At 28.4% G+C, this 25,552-nt stretch overlaps 1 protein-coding gene across 1 annotated transcript; it reads right to left on the reverse strand.

The window, feature by feature from the left end:
* Window positions 1-14,475: 14,475 nt before the first annotated feature.
* retm (real-time) lies at window positions 14,476-25,552 on the reverse strand. Its single transcript, XM_015512812.2, has 14 exons — window positions 25,344-25,552; window positions 25,082-25,231; window positions 24,889-25,020; window positions 22,614-22,837; window positions 21,623-21,684; window positions 20,825-20,949; window positions 19,816-20,005; window positions 17,710-17,798; window positions 17,225-17,483; window positions 17,032-17,150; window positions 16,831-16,956; window positions 16,230-16,371; window positions 15,876-16,110; window positions 14,476-15,489 (listed from the first exon to the last, which is right to left on the reverse strand). The coding sequence occupies exons 1-14, from the start codon at window positions 25,404-25,406 to the stop codon at window positions 15,429-15,431; spliced, it is 1,977 nt and encodes a 658-aa protein (XP_015368298.1). The 5' UTR covers window positions 25,407-25,552; the 3' UTR covers window positions 14,476-15,428.

Genomic DNA, 25,552 nt, shown 5'->3' on the forward strand with positions numbered 1-25,552 from the left:
ATTGCTGGCGAGCTGCTGGCGTACGTGCCGCCGCGGTGCTAACAATAGCGATAAGCGATCAGCGACGGACGCGCCACAGCGGGTGTCCGCCGCTGTTGTACCTTGTCATCTCGTACCGCGACCACGGTGCCGATAGACGAGAGGGCGCGGGCGCGAGTGTTTTTTTTTTCAAAGCCTAAACAAAATGGTCGTCGGCCTCCTCTGCCGGCGACAGCTCAACGTAATCATGGAACAAACGAGTTTGTTTATTATTTAGCCGCCTAATGAACGATCAAACTAAATTATATAGAATATGTATACTGAATATTAAAATGATTTTCTACTTTTTAATTCAAGCCATTTTTTTACAAACTAAAACTAAAAACTAAAGACACATATCAACGAATGTTTAAAAGCCGACATAAATCCAATATCGACAAAAATGTAATATTCAATAGTTAAAAAAAGATTGTTCGATAGCGCCAATTTTTCTAGAATATTTGAAATCTATACACCTTTTGCGCCGGCGAATTTATCTCTAACTAAAAACATATACACGCATCTTTTGCGCTAGTAAATTTATTACAAATTAATTAGGTATACATCGATCGATTGCACCAGAAAAATATAAATATTTTTAGATGTGTTATTTTAATACATTTTAATAAGACGTGAAGTATACAGGGTGTCCCAAAGAGATCTGACATTCTGACACAAATGAAATAACTTTTGTTATAATCAATATTTTTTTTAAATTTCTTTTAAATATAATCAATAGGCACTTGCGCTACATTTTTAGAATACATTTTTTATTTTTTAATACTCAAAATAAAAAATCTAAAAATTGATAAATTTTTTTTCGAAATATTCAATATAGCCAATTTATAAATTTGATTTTAAGAAAAATTTATAATTTATATGTCAAATCACTTATTTAAGTCAAAAGGCCAATTTTTTTAAATATCAATATTTTCGTTAGGTAAATTATAGTAATTTATAGTTTATACATCACATATTAAAATAAATACAATAAAAAAAAAAAATTAGATTTTAACATGCACTTATTTAAAAATGTTCTTATAAAATATGTTTTAAAAATTTATTATTATTTGAAATTACAAGGTTTCTAACATAAACTAGATCGTAATTTACTTAACGAAAATATTGATACTTAAAAAAATTGTAAAAAATCAGCCATTTGACTTATAAATAAGTGTTTTTACCATTTAAATTTTTCTAAAAATCAGATTTACAAATTGGCTATATTGAATATTTCGAAAAAAAATTGTATCAATTTTTAAGTTGTTTATTTTCAGTATTAAAAAATAAAAAATGTAGCACAAGTGTCTATGAATTATATTTAAAAGAATTTTTTTTAAATATTGATTAGAACAAAAGTTACCTATTTCATTTGTCAGAATGTCATATCTCTGTGGGACACCCTGTTTACGTTAACATTATAATTTATAAGTATTAGTACAAAAATACTAAACATTTTTGTTGAAAATGTTGAATTGAGTTAAATTGAATTATTAAGTCTCAAATACAATCAAACATATAAGATAAATTGTAATTTCAAAAATCGTATTATAATTAAATACATCACATATGATATAGAATAATTTTTTAAAAATGTAATTTTTTGTACTCCGGATTGAGTATTTACATTTCTCACTTGATTAGTCCGGATTAGTATCGTCAGCGCCAGTGGTGTAGTTACGGGGGGAGGGGTTTCCACCCCCCCCCCCCAACCACCCAAAAAAAAACTTTTTACATTGGTATTTTATCTTCTGTGATACTTATATAATACTAATACGTTTAGTTTAATTAATAACTTGTAATTTGTGTCATAAATATATTTTAAAACCCCCCTCCCCCAGAAAAAAATCGTATCTACGCCGCGCCGCTGGTCAGCGCAAATATCTATTGTATAATAACCTTTTTTTAAACCTCAATATCGTCCGGCGCAGTTGATGTATGACCTTTTTGAATCTAATTTTTTTTTCCTTACTTGTGATATCTTGTGTAATAATGACTAATGCCCAAAAAAAAAATCTGGCGAAGTTGTTCTGTTAAACAGCAGGTGTCCAGAGAGGTCATTATTGTAAAGGATGGGTTATATTTGAATTCAATGATTTTGAATATAATATGACTGTCTGTTATTATAACCTATAATATTACTATAAGTATTAATGCTATATATTTTTTATGATATTATACCTACTTATAATGATTAAGATGACTTAAGGTAGGTAATTAATTATTAATACTACAATATATTGAATACTTTTTTACCATAAACCTTACAATTTTCGACATTTTGATGATTCTATCATATGCATCTTAAATATTATGCACAACTGGTTAGGTTAGGTTAGTGTGGCTGAGCGTTCTAAGGCGTCGACTGTAACACGTACCGTCGCCGCCGGTTCGAACCTCGGTCACGGCTGGCAGTGCTGGCACCTGTCATCGGGCAGTCCACGGTGTCTGGAGAACGAGGCTACTACCCCCCACCCGGGCATTGCAGCAACCTACGGGTGTCCACTATAGAAATTCTGTCAAATAGGCGTCCAACCTAGGCCTTCGTGCATACTACCGGACATAGCGCATTACGAATTGAAAAATACAACTGGTACTATGTAACAACTTATGAGTATACTTTAGCTTTGTATTCAATTTTTTCATGCACATTTCGAACCAACGAAAGCGTCTATAACAATGTTATTGACATTTATGGGGGGAGGGGAACGATAAAAAATAAACAAATTTTAAGAAGTTTTCAAAACTGCCGGAAACAAAATTAGAAAAACAGACCTCTCGCAGGTATAAAGGGTTTAGATATAGAAATAGTCCACCAATTATTGTGGTTAAAGGATGGATCAATAGATCTATAGGTCTATGGATCTTAAGGCTCTATAAAATTCAGCGTAAAAACCGTAGAAAAAAATGCATGAAAAGCGCAGTAAAATAAAACATACATAATAATATATAGGCATACGCATATGAAAAATCATGAACTTTATTAGGTTATAACTTCAAAACTAAGTCCAACCACGACAATTTGACTTGAAAATAATTTATCATTTATATTATACCTAATGTACGGTGTATAAACCTACTTTATTTTACATGTTTATTAGACATTTAACTGTATACCATTAATAATTTAACAAATATTAGTTTGGTCGGACTGGAAGGGTTTCGGCCTACTATTTTTTATAAGCGATCGACCCACTTTCCTAGGTTTAATAGCACAATTTAAGCCAGTGTTTTTCAACCTTTTTTATATCATCAGTCCTTTGAGTAGAAATCAACTCTTTGACGCCCTTCTATATGAAAATTCTATAATTAATGGTATGGGCTGAGAGATAGGAAGGAATTTAATGATTTGGACAATTTAAAAAAAAATTTAAATAATTATCTTATAATTAATATTTTATTTTCATATTTTTTTAATTATAGTACTAGTAAATTAATTAAATTAAATATTTGAAAAAAACTTAATAATTTATCAATTTTATTTTTTTATAATAAATACATTTTTTAGTTTATTTAGAAAAAATATTACTTTTAAAAAAGATTTTAAAATCAAATAAAAAATGTTAATTTTATTGGTGTTGTAGACACGATTTCAGTTAGATGATTGAACTTGGTGGTTTTTAGCAAGTTTTTCGACATTAGGTTTGATACTCGTTAGGTTAGGTTAGGTTAGGTCGTATGTCGTAAGATAATAAATTTGTCTATTGTATATATTCGTTCACAATAAATGATGACGGCTGAGGGTTGAAATGACTAACGTCAGGTACCACCAACGCCAGTCATCGATTACAAATGTACAAAAAAAAAAGATAATAAATTTGTCAACAATTAAAGATAAGTTATTGTGCATTTCTCAACATATAATACCTATTGGCTATTAGTAACTGATAGTTATTATATGGATTATCAAGTATTAGTTATTTTTAGGTCTCACCATGTACAACGTTTTTGCGTGAACACGCTTGCCGCCCTTCTACCACTTAAAACTAATTCACCATCACCATCCTACCAACCAAAACTAATTCAATGTCTTCCAGTGACACTTCACCGCCCACTGGGGGATGATATCGCTCCCGTTGAGAACCATGATTCAGTGCACTGATTTATACTAACAAAATATTACATTTTATTCAATAGTATTTTTATTTTCACCCAAATTTTATAAGGATAGGATTCAGGAACTTTTTCTTTGTTGATTACATAGAAAATTCAAAATACAGGGTGATTCTTTTAAGTGGGTACACTATTTATCTCGAAAAGTATTTAATTTTTTCAAAATATTTTTTACATGGTTTCAAGTTGTTAAAAAACCAACGTTTTTATTAAAAAATTATGGTTTTATTTTTTAAGTTTTTTGCTTTTTTGAATGACAACATAGAGTTTTAATTTCATATTCCAAAGCAGAATATTTTTCTAAGTATTTTGATACATAAAAATCGAATTTGGGGCTAGCAGTTTATGAGTTATAACTGTTGTAACTTGTAAGTATTTAAAGTTTAGACAAGCGGAGTAGTGGACAAATATTTTGCGGGGTAACCCCGTAACCACTCCACTCTGCCAATCTAAACTTTAAATACCTATAACTCATAAACTACTAGCCCCAAATTCGATTTTTATATATCAAAATACTTAGAAAAATATCCTGCTTTGGAATATGAAATTAAAACTCTATGTTGTCATTCAATAAAGTAAAAAACTTAAAAATGATAAGGATAAAAAATATTTAAAAATATAATTTTGTAATAAAAACGTTGGGCTTTTAAGAACTTGAAACCATGTAAAAAAATATTTTGAAAAAAGTCAATACTTTTCGAGATAATTAGTGTACCCACTTAAAAAAATCACTCTGTATAATATCAATATACATATAAGTATAAATTCAGTAATATTATAAGTAGGAGTATGACTTCCCCTGATGCTGTAGGTTTTAATAGGAAAAAAAGTAGCAGTATGAAATATCAAATCTTAAGATATTAAGTGTGTATTGGTCGGGCGGATTAAAGCGTGGGTTGCAACGCGCACCATCGCCGGTTCAAATCCTCCCGCTTATGGGCGGCATCGCTTTTCGGGCAGTTCACGCTATTTGGAAAGAGAGGCCGCCGCCCCTCACCCGGGCATGGCAGAAACCTACGGGTGTCGGGTGTCCATTCGAAATTCTGCCAAAAACATCCACGAGTTCCAAACCAACAGTTCCTCCCCCACAGTTCCACAGGCTTATGACCTGGCTTGTTGTCGAAGCCTCAACCCCTGTTCTTATTTTGATGTTGAGTGGACTGTATTCTTTTGGTTTTTAATTTGATGTTGAGCGGAGAGTCAACACCGCGCAAGTCTGCCCCGAGTGGGTCTTGCTACGGTTAGGTAGGAGGGAAGTTATACCACGCAAGTCTGCCCTGGGTGGGTCTTGCTATGGTAAGATAGGAAGGAATACTGACTGATTTTGTGCTCCGCACTCCCTTTTATAATCTTGGTTTCACCTGCTGCGGCGCTGTGTACTAACATGAACCGCCCATGATTGTCTGTGGTTGGTTATTGCGTACGGTCACTTGACGGCGCTGACCAATGCATTGGTTGTTGCCACCTTCGAAACCACGCCCACAGCAGTCCGATTAGCTGCTGCGCGTGGTGCAGTGTCCGGCGTGCAGATCCGGCGCGTTACGAACGAGTTCCCGTACATGGTACTGACGTTGGGTATGGCCGGGTGGCCGGGTGGCCGGGTGGCCGGTCTCGTGTTCTATGACGGAACGGAGGGCGCCAGCCTAGTCAGGAACAGAACACGGCACCGACGCCGTGTGGTGCCGGCATTTGTCCGCATACAATGCCCCCTGGCTCATTTGAGCCTTAGTAGTTATTACTAGTGTAATGACCATTATGATGTGATACGCATTCCTTATCGCAGAATATACACGGGTCATGTCGGGTCGTCGGGTCATTAATAGTTTTATTGAGCAAGTTTGTACTATCGTGTACCTTATTGCAACCGGTGCTCTGTGGACCAGTCTGACCCATGCTCTACAATTCTACATAATACATAGATCCGGCCGGTACAGTCGGCGGGAAGTTGGTAGCTCATGTACGCCTCCCGACGCCAAACGTGCCCGCCGTTGCAGCGTTTATTCGTGACGATCGACAGTCAGAGTGCCGACCGACTGTATTCCGAATCTCATGCTATTATGCAACGTATTTTGGCCAACAGTCCATTAGAGAATAATACATATATATTTAATTGATTTCCATATTACATATTGTGACATTTTAAGAAACGCATTACCAGGGTTGGGCAGTATCAAAGATACAATTGTATCTTGTATCATGATACATAATTTTAAAGTATCACGTATCATGTATCATAATACATTTTATACCAGTATCTTGTATCTTTTTTGCCAAAAGATACAAGATACTTTTATTGTAAAAGTATGTACTGAATTGTATCTAGACATTAAAGCAATAATTAACGCAGTCCATGAAATTTGGCCACAAACTCAAATTATTGGGTGTAGGTTCCACTTAACCCAAGCTTGGTATCGCCAAATCCAAAAAGTAGGACTGGCTACTGAATATCAAGACCGATCTTCAGAAATTGGATTATGGTTGCGCCACACTTTTGGATTGCTTTTTCTAGAACCAAATAATGTTTTAGATTGTTTTCTTCAAAACTTTATGGCTGATCGTCCTATAGATGATAAAGTTATCAAATATGCAGACTATCTCATTGACAACTATTTAACAGACGATTGTGACTATCCTCCAGAAATATGGGCATCAGCAAGTTCTAGTTTACAACGCACGACTAATAACTGTGAATCCTTCCATGCAAATTTCAATCGAAGCTTTTATAAAGAATCTCCATCCATATTTAATTTGCTTGCGGTTTTAATTGATGAGGTACAAACTGAAATTTATATAAAACTTAGAAGTGTTCACTTGCCAAACCGTACTCAAGATCGATCAATCAGAGAGAGAAAATCCAAAAATGAAAAATATATATCAGATTATCAAAACGGACAACTTGACAGGTACCTACAGTATATAATTTATTAAAATAGCTATGCGTTTTTATTTCTTAATAGTAAATATATCACTAAAATATTTTTAGGTATGATTTTGTTAAGTTGGTGTCAAACAATTATTTCAAACAAATGTAATGAAAAGCGCTAACAAAACTCAGACGACGATAGAACACAATTATATTGACCTTATATCATTTTTTTTTATATAATATATCTTATATTTTTAATAATATTTGCCATTATTTTACAACAATTATACACCTATTAGTTTATTTCTTAATATTATATTATACACATTACTATTATACGTAATAATTATTGACAAAAATTGTATATTATTATGTTATTCTTTTTATAAAATATTATGTACAGTGTGACATATAAGTACAAAACTAATGTAAATAATATATAAGTATATTATTATAATATTATAAATATTTATTTATATATTTTACACATCTTATACAACTTATACTTTTAATAATTTTCTGTAAGTATAAACTAAACTCTAAAGTATATTATTATATTGTATATTATTTTCTTTATTTTACATATCATATTACAAAACTTTTTGTTTTGGTCGAAAAGGGAATCGATGTTTTTTAAATTTGGTCGAAAAGTGAATCGGCCGAAAAGGGAAGGGTACGATTTTAGTCGAAAAGGGAATTGGCGTTTTTTTAAAATTTGGTCGAAAAGTGAATCGGCCGAAAAGGGAAGGGTACAATTTTGGTCGAAAAGGGAATAGACTTTTTTTAAATTTGGTCGAAAAGTGAATCGGCCGAAAAGGGAAGGGTACGTTTTTGGTCGAAAACGGTCTCGCCCGAAAAAATATACCAGATGATTTTATAACTTGTAAAGCTGTAAGATAATTTGAAAAACATAAAATTAAATTAAGGTGCCCGTATATCCGTAGCCCATGCCCCATATACGATATACGTATCTACAGTTATATAGATAATCACTCAACTGAAATGTTCGTTCTCATAAAATATGAATCCGCTACCTAGATATTATGAGTGTGACTGTCTAGCCGTGTAGGTATTCCCGCATAAAATAGAAAATAAAAGTAAAGATAAGCAATTACAGTATACTATTCGAATTGTTAATTGTTATACCATTCTATACATTTTACTATTCGTTCTGTCTTCAGTGTGACTATGTCACTGTGTCAACTGGCCGTTGGTGTATTTCTATTATATAGTGATGGAATAGTTATAAATGTATAATGTGTACCTACCTATTGACTTAGTGTATTATTTAATATAATTATGACTTTATAAGTATTTATGTATTGACACTACAGTGAATTATGTATAGATGTTTTAAGTTTAATAGTAAATACAATTCGATTGGAAATATAAAGGCCGATTCACATTTACGGTACGGTCATGGTCTGTCAATAGGTAAAATATAGATATGTATAATATAAATATAGATATATTTTACCCATCGAAGGATCGTGACCGTACCGTTAGTGTGAATCGACCATAAAAGTATCATGTATCTAAGTATCTTTGATACATGTATCTTGTATCTTGTATCTTTTCTACATTCACAATATATCTTGTATCTTGATACACTAAATGCATGTATCATGTATCATGATACTTTTTTTTGAGTATCTTGCCCAACCCTGCGCATTACGTGTTGCGCGAACAACCCCAATAAAAAAATAGAGTGTCCCGCGTGGATATACCCATTGTAATATCTCCCGAAATAATGGAGATATCAAAATTCTGATTTTGTTATAAGACTCTCGGGGATAAGAAATTTGATTATTTCATATTTTAGTGTTTTGGCAACTTTAAAAATATATATTTTTATTTAATTATTTCCGCCTGCTTTCTGTATAATAGTATTACAGTGACCCAGTCCAGCCCTGATTATTAATTTTTACTATATCAAATAGCAATTTAAGGTCATATAATAATAATAATATAATATTTATATCTAATCTAGTCCTAAATTATTTTATTTAATCATCATGCTCTTTGAAGAACCAACTATAGGTATTAGTGTATCATTATTATCGCTATAGTTGTAAACTAGATTGTTACCTATACCACTGTTTATAGATATATAATAACAAATTATCAATATTCAATATTGAATTATTACATGTGATAAATATGAATTTTTCTAAATACAAATTAAGAAATATAAATTCAATTAAAAATATAAATATTTTTGGAGGATAATTAGCATCGCATCCACGTGGTGTCTTCCGAGTTACGCTAAATGGTTCTAATTTTTTTGTAAAATGTTTTAAGGGGAATTTAGGTAAGTGTAATACGGTACCAAAATTATTTTAAGGGAATTTACAAAAATTGTAATTCGGTAGCAAAATCCCAAAATGTTTTAGGGGGATAGCTTACTATTTTATTTTTTAATGAAGTTTGCATTTGCCCGTTAAAAATTGTAGTTTTCAAATTAAGCTAGAAAACCTTATGAATTAAAATTGAAAATGTAGTTCCTCTAAAGTTTTATTTTGGTATTAATATTTTGAAAATTGTATTGCTTGCTGAAAATGATGATTTTATTAAAGTTAATGGAATGTTTTAAATATCTTTTGAATAGGTATAATAACTAAATTACGAAATAGTGTCGAAGATAAATCGTTGAAATAGGTACGTCCGCAGAACATTTTTAGAATACCTAAACATTTTTGTGGTTTAGATAAAATGTTTCGTAAAAATTTAAATTAAAAAAAGAGGGTAATAAGTGGTTACAGCTCTGTTGTACATTAGGGGGTGGGGTGGACCTCTGACTAGGGTAGATTAAATTTGAATGAAATGATTGGTATGATATACCAATGGTATCATTGTATTATACGAAAAACGATTCTGAACGGAGATGATTTGTCAGTCTACTATCAGTCTAGGATATATTATATATAAATATTGTCATATTGCCATACATATTCTATTTTGAAACAAATATTTTATTTTTCAATTATGACGCATTTTGCATAAGGCATGGTTAATCAATTTTTCCAAACACATTGCATGTAGTAAAGTTATCATAATTCATAATACCTTATATCAGTAGTTGGCAACCGGCGGACCGCGGGCCGCATCCGGCCCGCAAGTCTATTTCATGCGGCCCGCTTTAAATTCTACAACAACGAAATTTAATTGAATATATCATAACCAAAAAAAAAATCATATTGTATAAAAAATATATATTTTAACAGTTATTTTTTTTTCTTGGTAAATAATTTGGAATATAAAATTTTCATTTTTGTCTGGCCCGCGAACTTTTTTTAATTTATGAATGTGGCCCGGGAGTCTAAAAAGGTTGCCGACCACTGCCTTACATTATCATAGATATACATATACCTATAGTTTGAGGATAAATCGTTATCGTTACGCGATTTCATAAAAATTTAAAACTCAAACGCTCAAAACATTTTTCCGATAATGACGCTTCAAATTTTCTCTATAGCTATTTGAAGCAAAACTTATGGAAAACTTAGTGTTTAATTTTTTAACCTTAGATATAAATAGGTAAATAGGTAAATACAAACAATTTTATGAATTTTGAACTAGAAAATAATTTACAACTATTCATGGTTTTGACGAATTTTTGCCAATATTTGAACTTCAAATGCTAATAAAAAAAAATTGTGCCTATGTACCTATTCTTATAATTTTTTAATCAAAAAAAGTGTAACTTATGAGAAACTTTGCATTCAATTTTCAAGTATTTTGATTGGGCCAAAAAAATATTATTGACACTTCAAAAAAAAATTTTCAGAAAAATTGAAAATTTCAGTTGTCTATAAATATCTCAAAAAGTCAAAATATTTTGAAAATACAATCATGTAAAGAAAATGCCAATCTAAATAACTGGTAAAATTTTCAAGTATCTACGACTTAACTAAACTGTATATATATAACACTAACATTAACATTTGGTGAAAATTTCAAGTATTTACAGTGATTAGTTTTTGAATTACAACCATATAAAAAATCGATTTGGTCGAAAACTGATTTTGAGTAAAAATTCACGTTTTTCTGTCACTATTTTGTTTTTCTTGATTTTTTTGAAAACTGTTTACTTTTCACCTCTAAAATACACCAAGGTGAATCTTTTACATCGGAAACCACCCTCAAAGTTTGAAATTGAAGCATTATTTCGACTAGTTATGCTTTACATAAACACAAAAAAAAAAACACACATCATTGAAAAATCAATACACTCATCACTCCGTTCAGAATCTAAAATATATAATGTAATAATAAATGTATTAAGTTAAAATTTATAAAACTAAGGACTTGGGAGAAGAAGTCATCAAGTGAAGGAACTTCCTGACATGAATGTAAAGGGGGTTAATTAGGTAGTTAATAGGTTCAGTGGCGCCGATCACCTAATTTATCAATGACATATGTCATAGTAGATTTTATAGCTGGGGGCCCCCCAAGAGGTACTGTGGCCTGGTTGTGGTTATAGGTTGTGAAAAAATTAGGGTGGGGGCAGGCCCCAGAGGGGCCTCTGAATGTACGATGTCATAGTATTTTTTAAACACTTTGGCGCCACTGAATAGGTTCAATGGTTGAGTAGATTCGAACGAAAAAGCTTGTAAAAGATTTTGGCAATATTTTTAATGGGTTGAATTGAGAAATCTTGCAGACGACCTTCATTATTATATTATTATTATCATTATTATATTATTATATTTCACCTAACCTATCATTTGAATTTTGAGATAAAGTAGGCTTTGATTATTTGGTGGAGACATTTGGACCATAGATTATATTACTCTATGGTTTGGATTTTAAGAATGTTAGATGGTTCGGTGCTTCCCCATAACTGGATTCCATAAGTCCTTATAGGTTGAGGAATAATTTGTACAACAAAAGTTTACTTTTCAACTTGTTTAGAAGACAGTAAAAGGCACTGCAATTGACGGAACCGATTGTTTAGGTGTTTGGTATGAATATGATGGGTTGTCCAGGTTAATCGACAACCTAATTGAAGCCATAGATAGCGGACACTTTAGGCAGATCGAGAAGATGGATTATTGAGGTAAATAGGAATTAGGAGGGCAGACGCAAAACGTCGAAGCGTGAATGTACAGTGTATTGATTCTTTAAGCCAAATCGGTAGGAGCTGAGATTTATTAGTTGATGGTTTTAAATAAACTTTGAGGTCGTTTCAGGATTAAAGTGTACAACTAAGAAAGTCTTGTAATTGGCTAAGTCATCGGTACTTGTACATTTAGTGGTAGGTTTATCTGATGCAATGATATGAATAGGTTGAATCAGAGGTTCCCAAACTTTTTTGACTCACGATGCCCTTAGTCATTTTTTTTTTTAAATCCGGAAGCACCCTATAGTAAGACTTAAGTAGAGGTTTTATTTCGCACTACATACGTGCTATTGGTATAATCAAAAGTATTAAGACTCGGTTGCGTAATTAGGAATTTGGTTTTGGAGGGATGAGGGATTATATGTTGTTATCAAAATCTGTAAGCCTCTTACAGAAACCTACCACAACAAATATATAATGTTAGCAGTAAAATAAAAGTGAAGGGACCTATATCCCCTCATCTTCCCCTTAATTTATGGCTCTTTTAAGATGTAGGCAAATAGGTAGTACTTATATACACATTTTACTTTATTAAACAAATTATTACATTGAGCATTAACTACATATTTTTATTTTTATTTCCAGAACCCTTAATAAAGTTTGGGACACCCTGGTTGGGAACTTCTTGGTTGAATAGTAGTGAAGCAGCGATCGCACCTTGTGGTATACTGGTACAAATCAGAAATATTGCAGATGCAAAAGGATCCTGAGCGTTCCTAAAGTGCCTATTTAGTAGGTAAAATTTAAAGAGTAAATAGTAATAAGAGGGAGCGGGAGAATGTTTTTTTATTTGAAGAAATCTTTATGCCATACTGTGTCAAAACCTAGTGCTACACTGCTACGTCAAAGAATGCACCCGTGCATATTAGCTTTTTTCCAATGTGTAGGAGTTGTTGCCAACTAGTCGGTGGATTAGGTGTATGGTAGAACGATTGTAACAAAATCCAAATTAGCTGTTTGGCAGATTAGAAAACAAAAGTTTAAAATCGTTACTAATAAAATTGATTTTTTTAAATATTCAATAGAAATTTCAAATTAGGGATATAAAAATAAAATATCATTTATTTGAGAAGCTACAATTTTTGATACACATATCTAACAATATAAATTTATTGATAATAATAAAATACTGAGAGTAGGTATCATTGGTATAATACTATTAAATTCTATGTCAATATGGAAATTATTTTATTTAATTTTAAAAAGTTCTAATCATATAATAGAACTATAATAAACACATTTGTACATATTAATAACATTTTTATTTAAATAAGCTTGAGTATATTACTAGTATTTTTAAAAAACTATTTATAATATGTAGTATAATATATTTTTGATTGGAAATAATTATAGTAAAACAATTAACATATGATGTACATCAACAATAATAATAATTAACAATATAACATAATAAGTATGATAAAATTATCAAACTATTAATAGAAATTAATGTATTACATTATGATACCACTGAGTTGTAATAATCAAACAATTCTATGTCATAAGATAACTTTATAAGATCATAATTGTAAGATAAATGCTTCATTTAAATAACTATAATGAGATCATACTATCATGCTTATTTTTGTATTTTAAAATTAAAAAAGGGAAAATTATACTTGCATTTTATTTTAAAAAAGTATGTATAATATGATAATACTTTACCTTAACAAATAAAAACTAACTAAAAATAATTAGAATTTTTTTGGCATAGACAATAGATACCTAGATGATATTTTCTAAATTGTACGTATTATAATTTATAGTCTATATTGGTGTTTAGAAAACACCAAACAAGTATCATAAATACATAACAATAATGATTTTAAAAGTTGGGTAATATAGTATTATATTTTACAGTCATGAATGGCTTTAATAATTATTAATGTTCACTATGTTAATAAACTGATGTAAAAACATCTGTTTTGAATAAATTATTTAAAATTAATTGAAATATCTTTACTTGAGCACTGATATTATTATTATTTTTATTTTAAATTAAAATAAAATTATGGCTAGAAATTAATCAGTTTAGATTTTAAAAAAGGAATAGTTTTAATTTTTGCATAAAATTGTTATTATTAATATAAACTAATTTAATTAATATTTCATATTTAATTAATTAATAAGAAGTATACTATAATAATTGATAACATACCTATTAGTTAAAAATGTTGATTACAATAACGGACATAAGTAAAAACTGACTGCAATTAGTTAGTCATGAATTAATAAAATATGTAACTTTGATTTGAGTACATGGATATAAGAGCTATTATTTCATAGATTTAAAGTATTTGTCAGGATTAATTATTATATGTTTGTCATTACTAATAAGATTTAAAATATATTAAAATTTATGGAAATTAATTTTATTTAAATATCAAATAAACACAAAAACTGCTGACAATCCAATAACAAATTATAATAAGATATATTAATTTTGTACCATCAAGACACATACAAATTAAATTGACATGAGTTACATCATTAAAGTGAAAACATAATTTCATTTAAAATTTATCTAGTTGAATGATGGTGTACTATAATTACATAACCAAAAAAAAATTTTTTTAAATTTAAACAGATAAAACATGTTTTGATCACAGATAAAAATAACAAAATAATATTAATAAATAATAATTAAAATAGAAGAAAAATTAACTAAAACTGCCAACTGAAAAAAGTTGATATTGTAGGAAATATAAAGATGGTATATCGTAAGATAGTAAAAATACAAACAATTATCAGGTCATTGCATAACAAAAAAATTACTAAAAAAAATAACAAAATCTAAACTTAATAATATATACTATGTGATGACATTAACAGTGATTATATAGTTAAATATAATTATAAAGATTATAATAGAAACTAAAACATCAAAAGGACCATTCTAAAAATAAAAAATATCTTTTAATAAATCCAAAAGATTTTAATATGTTATGAAAAATTATAATTACATTTAAAATTAATTATTTAAAGTTATTTTATATTTCTAAATATTGATGATTTATTATTTTGACCTCAAATATTTACAGGTTAAAAATTAAAATTATGAACTCATAATAACTTGGTTAAAGTAACAATGAATATAACTCAAAATTAAAAAAAAACTAATAAATATGAAAATGTTTAATTTAAAATTTAGGTACTTTTAAATACTAAAAGACTGTAAGAAGATATTCATTAATTTTTTACTAATCCAAATAATATCCTACTTGATGTATCTTTTTCTAAATTATAGTCTTAGTTATATAGGCATGACAATTAAAATTGAATATTTAAACAAAATATATGATAAGTTAATTATCTATTACTGAGAGAAGAAAATTTACTATTAGCAGACATCAAACTTGACATTGAACCCCTGTGAAATATTAACAAAAAAAAAAATAAAAATTATTAACTAATAACTATCAAGTAATTAATAGAATTCAATTAAATCAAGTTAAGATATTGATAACTATACCATATGTGTTAATTAATATAAACACAATATCAGTATCATAAAATATTTTGTTTTATACTCCGGTCTACGAGAGATTATTACCGCTATTCGGCCAAAACTCTTCCAATTCTGCGCATACTATACCATAGCATACATATGCGCATACCAAGTAAAGCACAACTATGGCGCATAGTGGGAGAAATTTTGTCACTGCCGGTTATTCTGCATGCACGTGATGGTACTAATCTCTCGTGGGCTGGAGTATAGTCATCATTTTTTCCACTCCATATTTTATTTATAATTACCGATAATCAGCAGATTTCAACATTTCATAATAATACATGATTTTAGCTTTAGTGTGATGTCCTGAGCTTATATTTAAGCTATCTGATGACCAGTACCATTGTAATACATATGTTCCTCTTTTAGTGGTAAGATGAGATCCTTGAACGCTCTCCCCATCATGACATAAAATGGTCTGTTCCACTTTTTCATAATGTTCTCCTTCTTTCCAGCCCTTTTCAATAACATTTATATTACCTAAAATATAATTTACTTATTAACTTTTTTTTATTTATTTAAAATAACTAATTATTGAACAACGAAACAAGTAAAATACATATAAATTATTATATCATAATACATTGATTTATAAATACCTCTGGCACAACTGAGAAGAGTTGATGGCTGAATTTCAATTAATAATCTTAATACATTAAAATTAATATCTTGTCTCATAACATCAAAATCCCATGTTATTACTGAACTAGATTCTTCGACATCAATAAAAACTTCATGAGCCTTTAACAAAAAAAATATATATATATGTTTTCTTATTTGAAAAAAAAAAAGTGTGTATATTTATTTATACAAGATGATTCACTAAAATACTCTTACATTACTTTTATTCTTTAGTAGGTAATGCAATCATTTAAATTATGACTTTTTAATTTTTAAATAATCGAAAGACTATAATTTAAAAACTTAGATTTGTTTTTATTTTTGATGAAATTTATTAGTTAAGATAATAAAAGTATAGTAAAATCAAAAAAATTAATATTTGGTATTTTGTTATTGTTCCAAGTGTTCATTCCTCTTTCAGTCACAAACCAGTAAAATACATCAACACACAATTATAATAATTTAGTAATTTTTTATTTGAATACCAATTTATTCATTAAAAATAATTTATATGACAAAACAATGTTTGCCGGGTCAGCTTGTATATATATAAAAAAAATATTTAGAATTATAAATTACCTGTCCTTTAGTCAGTGTAACAGATTGATATATACTATCTTCAGTAATCGTACATGCTTCTTTTTCTAACTCTCCTTCTTTTAGATACAAGTTTTTGGGCACAAAACCACCTTCAGGAATTTTAACCTGTATTTTGAGAGTGCAAGATTTATTCATATCATAAAAGTGAACTTCATAAACTTGAAGTTAAAAACAACATACTTTACAGGGGCCTCCAAGAAAATCAGGTACATTATCTTCAGTAAGAAATTCACTGAGACCTCCAGATGATTGATAATCATTACCTCCATAAAATAGGAACTTTTGACGTGTTGTCTCATCTAGAAAATTAAAATTAATATTAGTTTATAATAGTAAGGAAAATATAAAGAGAGTTATTAAATATATTTCTTACTGATAAATGTGCTCACTAAGGTCCACAAAACTGGAAATACTCTAGGTGCACGAATTATAATTACTTGCCCAAGTGTTTCTGGATAATTAGATTCTACAATTTCAATAATTCTGAGCAATGCACTCACACCAGGTCTCCACAAATGTCTCATATTTAATCCTTCTAAATCAACTAATAAACACCAAGTTGTTATTGGTTTGCCAGATGTATGTGTTGCTTCTTTTGTTAGTTTCAAACCTTCTTCACATACATGCATAGCCTAAGCACAAAATAATAAATATTAGATATAGCAAAGCAAATGATATCTAGAAATAATAAACATTTTAATTTGTCTTAATAGTAACCTTAAATTAAATAGTGGAATTATTAGTTCCCTATATAATATAATATAAAAGTATGAACTTATTTAAATTAGTTCTTAAAATATATTTGACAAACAATAAAAAAGATGATTAATTTGTTATAACAATAAAATTATAGTTTACTTGTTTAAGAAGACAATCTTCACCAACTGATTTAAGAAGGCCTTTCACATCCATTTGACCTAAACGTAATATATACAATGGACGTCCCTCTATAATATAAAAAAAAAACATTAATCAAAATATTTTTTTTTTTTGCATCTTCTATTAAAAATATACAATCAACTAAATAATAAGGTATACAATTGGAAAAAAGAAGAGAAAAAAATATACATACATGCAAATCATAAGGCTTAAGAAAAGTAGCTACCCAGTGATAACACCTAGACATGATGAACATGACTATTATGGAATTATAACATCAGATGTGGTGTGAACGGAGTCATCTGTTGATGACAAGAGGTTAGGACGGAGGTCATAGATCATTTGTTAGTAGATCAATAGGTTTCTCCATCACTTACACTAAAGCCGTTTGGGATGATTTCCAAGGATGGAAAAGAGAGAGATGCAATGAGTGGGCTTCTGTAGTGAAAAAGTATTTATGAAATCTTTTATTGTGTTTTATCTACATCAGCTACAAAGGGTATTGAGAGATGTGATGGAGTGTGTGATCAGAAACCTAATATGGTGTCTCAGTGATTTGTCTTAAGAGTTTTGGATTAATAGGTTTGTATTCTATATTTCTATTGATATTAGTAGGTTTTGATGACCCCCATAGCCGTATACCATGGATTCATATTGGTTTAAGTAACATTTTATACATAAAAAACTTGTTTTTTTTTTTAAATAAATATGTTTAGAGGTCAGTAGGCATAGCAGTTGGCGACTATGATTGTTGAGAGTTAGATGTTTGGAGCATATATGAGAAACCTTTGTGAGCCAACAAGCAAACTAGGATTAATCCAAGATATCTGATATTTTGAGAGTAAGGTTTTGAGGTTGATATCTCAATAGATATAATTGTGAAAAGTCTCTAGGACATAGTGTGAAGGTTAAGTGAAGCAATTTTGTTTGGTTTAATTTCAGGCCCCATTTTGGGTATGGCGAGGCTAGTAGGTTAAGATGGATTTGTATAAAGGAGAAGGTTATGTCTGCGTAGGAATGTCATATAGTGCTTTGTGGTCAGCAAAGTTTGCTACTTTTTTTGTTTTAAGTAGTGGATTGGTTAGTTTAGGTTAGGTTATTGTAAAAAGGAATGGTACAATAACTTCACTTGGTGGGATACCAATTTCTCTTTTAGAAATATTTGAAAGAGTTTTGCCTGAGCAAACGGAAAAGTGGTGGTCATTAAGATATGATTTAATAGACACAAGTAAGGAGCATTTAAAAAAAAAAAAATAGTTTTGTATAAAAGTAGTAAAAACTTATGACGAATAAATCTGTAGGTTTAAAAATTACTAAAAATTATATGCATTTTTAACTGTAAAATAGTTAGTACATTTCATAGTTTGTCAAATTTCTTCAAAATTTGTACATCAAACTTAACAAAAAAACGTTGTGGCTATGTTTTCTATATTTTTTAATTACTGTAAGAACAACTTATGAGAAGTCATGTATTAAATTTGAAATTTTTTGATATCGAAAAAAAAATTATTTGGGATAAATAATTATTTATTTTTGATTTTTAAGAAGATTTATTTTAATTTTATCAAAAATTAATGTAACATAAAATATATTCCCTTTTATCATAATTTTTTTTTTTTAAACCAATACATTTATTTTCTCGATCAAAATCTAAAATTTCTTAAGTTCATACAAATTATCAACTTCGTCAATACATAAGTCAATAAGCAATTGAAAAAGATGAATTTTCTAATTATTAAATAATAAACCAAGTTAAATATATACTCAAAATTGTTTGTCAATCATTTTTTGCAATATTTAAACATTAATTATCAATTATTTTCTTATTTTATGTATGTAAAATACTTTAAATTTTAATAGACTATTAGACTAATAACTATATTAATTTACCACACATTTTATAGGTCAACATTTAATTCTTGCAGGATTCTTTAAATACAAAAATAACTCTAAAAAACACTCTTATAAAAGTAAAGATCATTGCTTTCGTTATTTAGAATTTAAAACATAACACTATGCATTAATTGCTATAAATATTTACTTGAGTTTATACTAGTAAAAACCATAAATTAATTTACACTTTACCTTTGTCCTGGTGGTGCCAACCACAAGGAAAATATTTTTTGATAGCTTCAGGAAACTCGTGCTCTGATAATATATTGTCAATATTATGTTTTTTTCGCCATATAAGCGATTGGGATAAATTTTCTCTAGCTTTTTCAATATTAAAATCAGTTGCTCGCAAAAACCGCAATAATGTAGTATCACTAGGTAACTGAAAAAATATTGTTTTAAAATAGAAGTTTTTTTCCTAAATAAAATTTGTTAACACGTTGACTGTATGTCTTTTTGTGGTTTTCATTCCAGTGAGCAATAATAACTTTTAAGTTCTAATAAATAGAAACAGTTTTCATATTATGGTCATACTTCTGAGAAATGTAAAAACATGTATTTTATAATATCTATTTGACCAAACTAATTAATAATTATTTTACCTTAAGCTTCATGTACAAATTAATAAAAAATTGACTTCAAATGTAAAAAGTATAATTTAACGCGGTCAAAATCTTAGTCAAAGGTTGTTTTATTATTATTATTTATTAAGAGGACATTATACCAGAATGTGTTGTCTCCGTCTTACAAGTGTGTAACATAGTAATTTTTACACTCAGCAGAACACGTGTAGGTCTCTGTTAGTTTAAAATTTAGAGTGAATTGACTTCTTATAAAAATTAAAGATAACATTATTATCAAGGACTTCTCATAGGCTTTTTATTATATTTTAATTTTAAAGCGAGTTATGAGTATTTTAAAATTGTAAATTGCTTGCATATCTTCAAATACTCATAACTTTGATTATTAATTTTAAAAGCTATTTAAAATAAATTTATTTGTGTGTAATTAAAATTGCAAAATATATTCTAATAAAAAATAAAATCTTTATTTTGTTTAAATGCTGAAATTCTATTCTAATAGTTACAATATTTTATGTACCCAATATTTTTCAAACCAATTAAATAAACAAAGATAAAAAACATGTACATTTTCCAATAAGAATGTATTTAATTTACAAATTAATTTTGAAAAATATTACCTTAGACTTTTGTAGTTGAGACAATTGTTTCTTGAATTGCACTAATTTTGATTCTTGTAATGGTGTCAATTCACCAATGTATCTTTTAATATACTCATCTTCTAACCATATTTTTGACTGGGAATCTAAAAATATATACAACACAAAAAATAAACCTCAATCGAAACTTCATTTCTAACATATTTATTTTAATTATCTAAACTTTAAGTGCTTCATATAATATAATAATGCAAACAATATCATTTTAATGAACAAAAGAAATATTAATCAAATACATAAACTCTTTAATTAAGTTAGTATATATTATATATATATATATTTTGGTTAAATAATATTAACAATATTTTTCTTAAAACAATTTATTCTCAAGCAAATAATAATTGAGAAAACTCTAACCTTCGAACTGTAAGTTTGATTTAAAATCAAATCATGGTGAAGAATATTGTCATAAAAAAATTAAATTAACTGAAAAGTATACAAAATTAACATTCAAAAACTTAGTTAATAAAATATTAGAGAATAATTGTATTATAAGCTGCGTGTTAAGTAGGTATAGTAAAACACAGGGTTAAATTGGCTTCTTTCTCATGTAAGCCTTTAGTCGGGGTGTGCAGTGCTGGAATGAGTTAAATTATGTAAGAAAATGCATTGATAATTAAATGAAAAAATAACAAAATAGGGTTTAAATCCTCAAAAATATTGTGCCACCACATTCTTATTGAATAATCTTCAAAACACAATATGGTTTAAGCGAAAATGTGATGTCAGAATGAGTAAACTTGATTTTATATACTTTACCTGCAGTAGTTGGACTATCTTTACTTAAACCAATGGGACTTTCTTCTGGGTTATTCAAGTCACTAAAAAATAAAATTGGGATTACAATATAATAAATATTTTTGCATTTAAGAGTAATCTCAGGCAGTGTCCAATTTTCATCAGATTTCGTCAAACAACACTCCACAATAATTTAGTTTTGACTATCAAAATTGGCCATTACTTAAAAATCACTTTACAGTGTTAATCTTGACAAAATCCAAGCTAACCCGGTAGTTTGAATTATAAAGAAATGCTTTAGAACAGTGTTTCTTAATGTGAGTGGTACCATTGATTATAGAATAGAATCTATTCTATAATCAATGGTGGTACCATTCCCGAGGGGGTATTTTGGTTAAGGAAGCGGTGGGCTCTCAAATGCAGAATAATGGAAAAAATAAAAACACCAGTATTCAATTGACATATATTATTGAATTTTACCTTCTTTTTTGTATAGAAAAATTTTAAATTAGAGTCAAATAAAACATTTATTTACTAAACATTAATAGTTTGTATTTTAATTTATAAAACTGATACATTTAAGTATGAGATTTTTTGTTAAAAGGGGGGGGGGTTGTAAGCAGTCAGTTATCTCGGTAAAAAGGTGTTGAACTGAAAAAAGTTAAGAACCACTGCTCTAGAAAGTGTGACACTTGGCAAGTTTAAGCCACGCCTATATCTACCCTTGATCGCAAAACCAGGGGTTACTCTTATGTAAGACAAAGTTGAAAGTAAATTTAAATAAATAAAAAATATTTTATTTATAATTTATAATTTATATTTAAAAAAGTAGTTGGAAAATTTTTAACAAAACTAAAGTGTTGAAATATATTATTTTTATTACTTTTTTATCATGCTAGCATGCAATTTAAGTCAAGTAATTTTAGATAAAATATATGTTTTTTATGTTTATTACTATTGTTATGAAAACATAAAACTTATAAGTGAGTAAATATGATGAAATTTGACTAACCAAGATTGATCACTTCCAGTAGGTATCCAACGAGGAATATTAACTATTCCATCTTTTTTTAATTCATCAACATAATATTCTATTATTTCTTTACCCTTGGAAATATTCTGAATGTATTGTTTCATACCAAGTTTTTCCATGGTTGACTCAAAACCCAAAAAATATTTTATATCTAATAGTGCACTCTGTTCATAACATGTCCATTCTGGGTTTTCTGGATGAACCTGAGAAACATGCAAATATAATAAAGTATGCATAATATTGTACTTATACCTATTTTATAACATTAAAATATGGAAATATGATATTATAAGCTAATAAAAAAATAATAATAAAAAATAGTCTATTGCAATTGTATTAATTTAAAATTGTATAATAGCACACAATGAAAAAACTTGTTATTACCAGGGCTTAGATTTTATAGCACTAAAAATAACTGAAATATGCGCTATAATATTACCTACATTTTTTTTAAATAAGTGATAATTCCTTAAAGACATGGAAAATAGCAACAATGAAAATTTATACTATTCGCAATTTTAAAAATAAACCATACGAATGAATGACAGAATATTCTACACAAAGTATATAACTACAAGCCGTACAATATTGATAGGGAGTTATAATTGTTTACTATTTAATACGCCAATTTGATGGACTACTTTAAAATAGATTTAAACATGAACAAAAATGTGGGTTATTATATTTTTTTTATGGATTCAAACAAAATATAATTAAAATAAGCAACAAATTATTTTTATTTTTTATACCACATAATATAAACTAGATTCATAAAAATATAATATAAAATATCTTTTTATGCAAATAAGCAAAAAATAGCACAACAACTTTAAAAATAGTACTAAACATCTATGATACTTCAAATATGCAATAATATGGACAGGGCCAGTTATAGCAGTTGGTTTTTTAAGTAAAAAACGAATATGAGTAGCTGTTAAAAGAATTTAATCAGTGCTCAGGGAAGAAAAAGAAGAAGGAAGATCTTTTAATGATATCTACTTTTAATTAAAATATAATTTTATTTTTTGGGGTCTCTGAAATTTATTGATTAGTGGATCACCAATATTTTGATTGTGGTTATAGGCCCGAGGCCCCAAATTATCTTAATCTAGGCTTGAAGAAAGCTAACTTTGTTCCCCAAATAATTTTTCAAAATTTTAAAGGTAATTATTTATGTTATTATTATAATTATTATCACATTTTACATACCCAAAAAATGTAATAAATAAAAATAGATTTAGGTGTCAATTGTCCTTAAAGTAAAAATCTAATCAGTAGGTGTCAAATGTCCTACATTCATCTTATAGGAAGCTTTACTAATTAAAATAGAAATTCAATTACTAATCTTAATTAAATATTCAAACACTGAAGTTAATGCTATGATGCTATATACATTGTCGGAAATCGTGGGGGGAGGGTCTTGAGGGGGCTTAGCCCCTCCCCAAAAAAGCCTACCAAGCTTCCCCCCAACCTTCTAGCAAACATAACAAATTGTAGTTTCATTTCATATATTATATTCTTAAAAAACAAGAAATATAATTTCTAAATCCTCAAGGATGATGGTTTTAAAATAAAGCATTTATTGCAATAAGATATATTTAGCTATTCAACAAAACTATTATTTTAGAGTATTTTTTTTCCTAATACAATACCTATACTATATTATTATATATGTTATAAAATATTTATATTATAAAATTTCAAATATAAAAGAAAATTTATGAGAAAAATCGTAACCCCCCCCCCCCAGCACCAATATATATATATATATATATATATATTGTCAAAAAAAGGTAAAGTAAATATTAAATATTTGTTTAAAGAATTTTTTTCTAGTTTCATGATAATTCTTGAAAAGTAGTAAAAATTAAAAACTGATGTACAAACCAAATCAAATTTCCTACCAGAGACTATTCTTAATATTGAATCATTTTTTCAAATATAAAAAGTGTCATTATCAAACCAATATATTCATCACTCCACTCAGAATCTAAAATGGTCTAACAATAATTCAGATTAAATGAAATATGCTATATTACATATAGCATATTAAATTTTTATTGATACAACCTACACTGCATTCTCAATGTTAAATCTATTAGTTGTAAATAATTGATTTAATTTGTTACTAAGAATTAATGTAATAAATGTTCAGTGGGGCCCATTATCATCTTGATTCTTGAAGAACAAATAAAAATAATGATATAGGTAAATATGTTTATAATAACATTGAATATTAATAGATTAGACTTACATAGTAACGACATTTTTCTAATACATTTACACGAGTCGAAAATGTTTCATTTGTTGCTTCAATATTTAAACAACGTTCTCTCAAATCTAGTACATTTTTCTGAATAAAATATACATAATCTACACCAATAATCTAAAAATAAATGTTATTACATGTACATAAATATTAATTAGTACATTATAAGTATGAAAACCTTTTTTAATAAATATGGAGCTTCTACAACCAGTTTACATCTTCTTTCAGTGGTTCTAATTGAACCATCATTTGTTGTGCTGTCGGCTGTTACTTCACTCCCAACGAAGACCGGTATTAACGGAGATGTCGGAAATCGTCTTTCGTACGCCTATATTAAAAATTATTAAGACACAATGATTTGCAAAACGAATTTTTAATTTTTTTTTAAATTATAATTCTTGTACACAGACTTGTGTAATGCAATATACTAGTGTACTTACAGCCATTACAATTTCAAACGGATACTTGTAAACTCGCACCGGCGATTGATATTCTTGGACCATCTTAGCGAGGAATAAAAATCAAAAAAACAAAAAAAGAGTAAAATCAAACAATAAAAACGAACTCTAAGCTAATTGATTATCCATTAAAATTTTGATCAGTAATTAAATTATTCAAACACTAAGGTAGTAAGGTTTATTGTATCATT

The sequence above is a fragment of the Diuraphis noxia genome, unplaced genomic scaffold, assembly GCF_037042655.1.
Source record: "Diuraphis noxia isolate RWA-SAM2 unplaced genomic scaffold, SU_Dnox_SAM2 contig0004, whole genome shotgun sequence".
NCBI lineage: Eukaryota > Metazoa > Arthropoda > Insecta > Hemiptera > Aphididae > Diuraphis > Diuraphis noxia.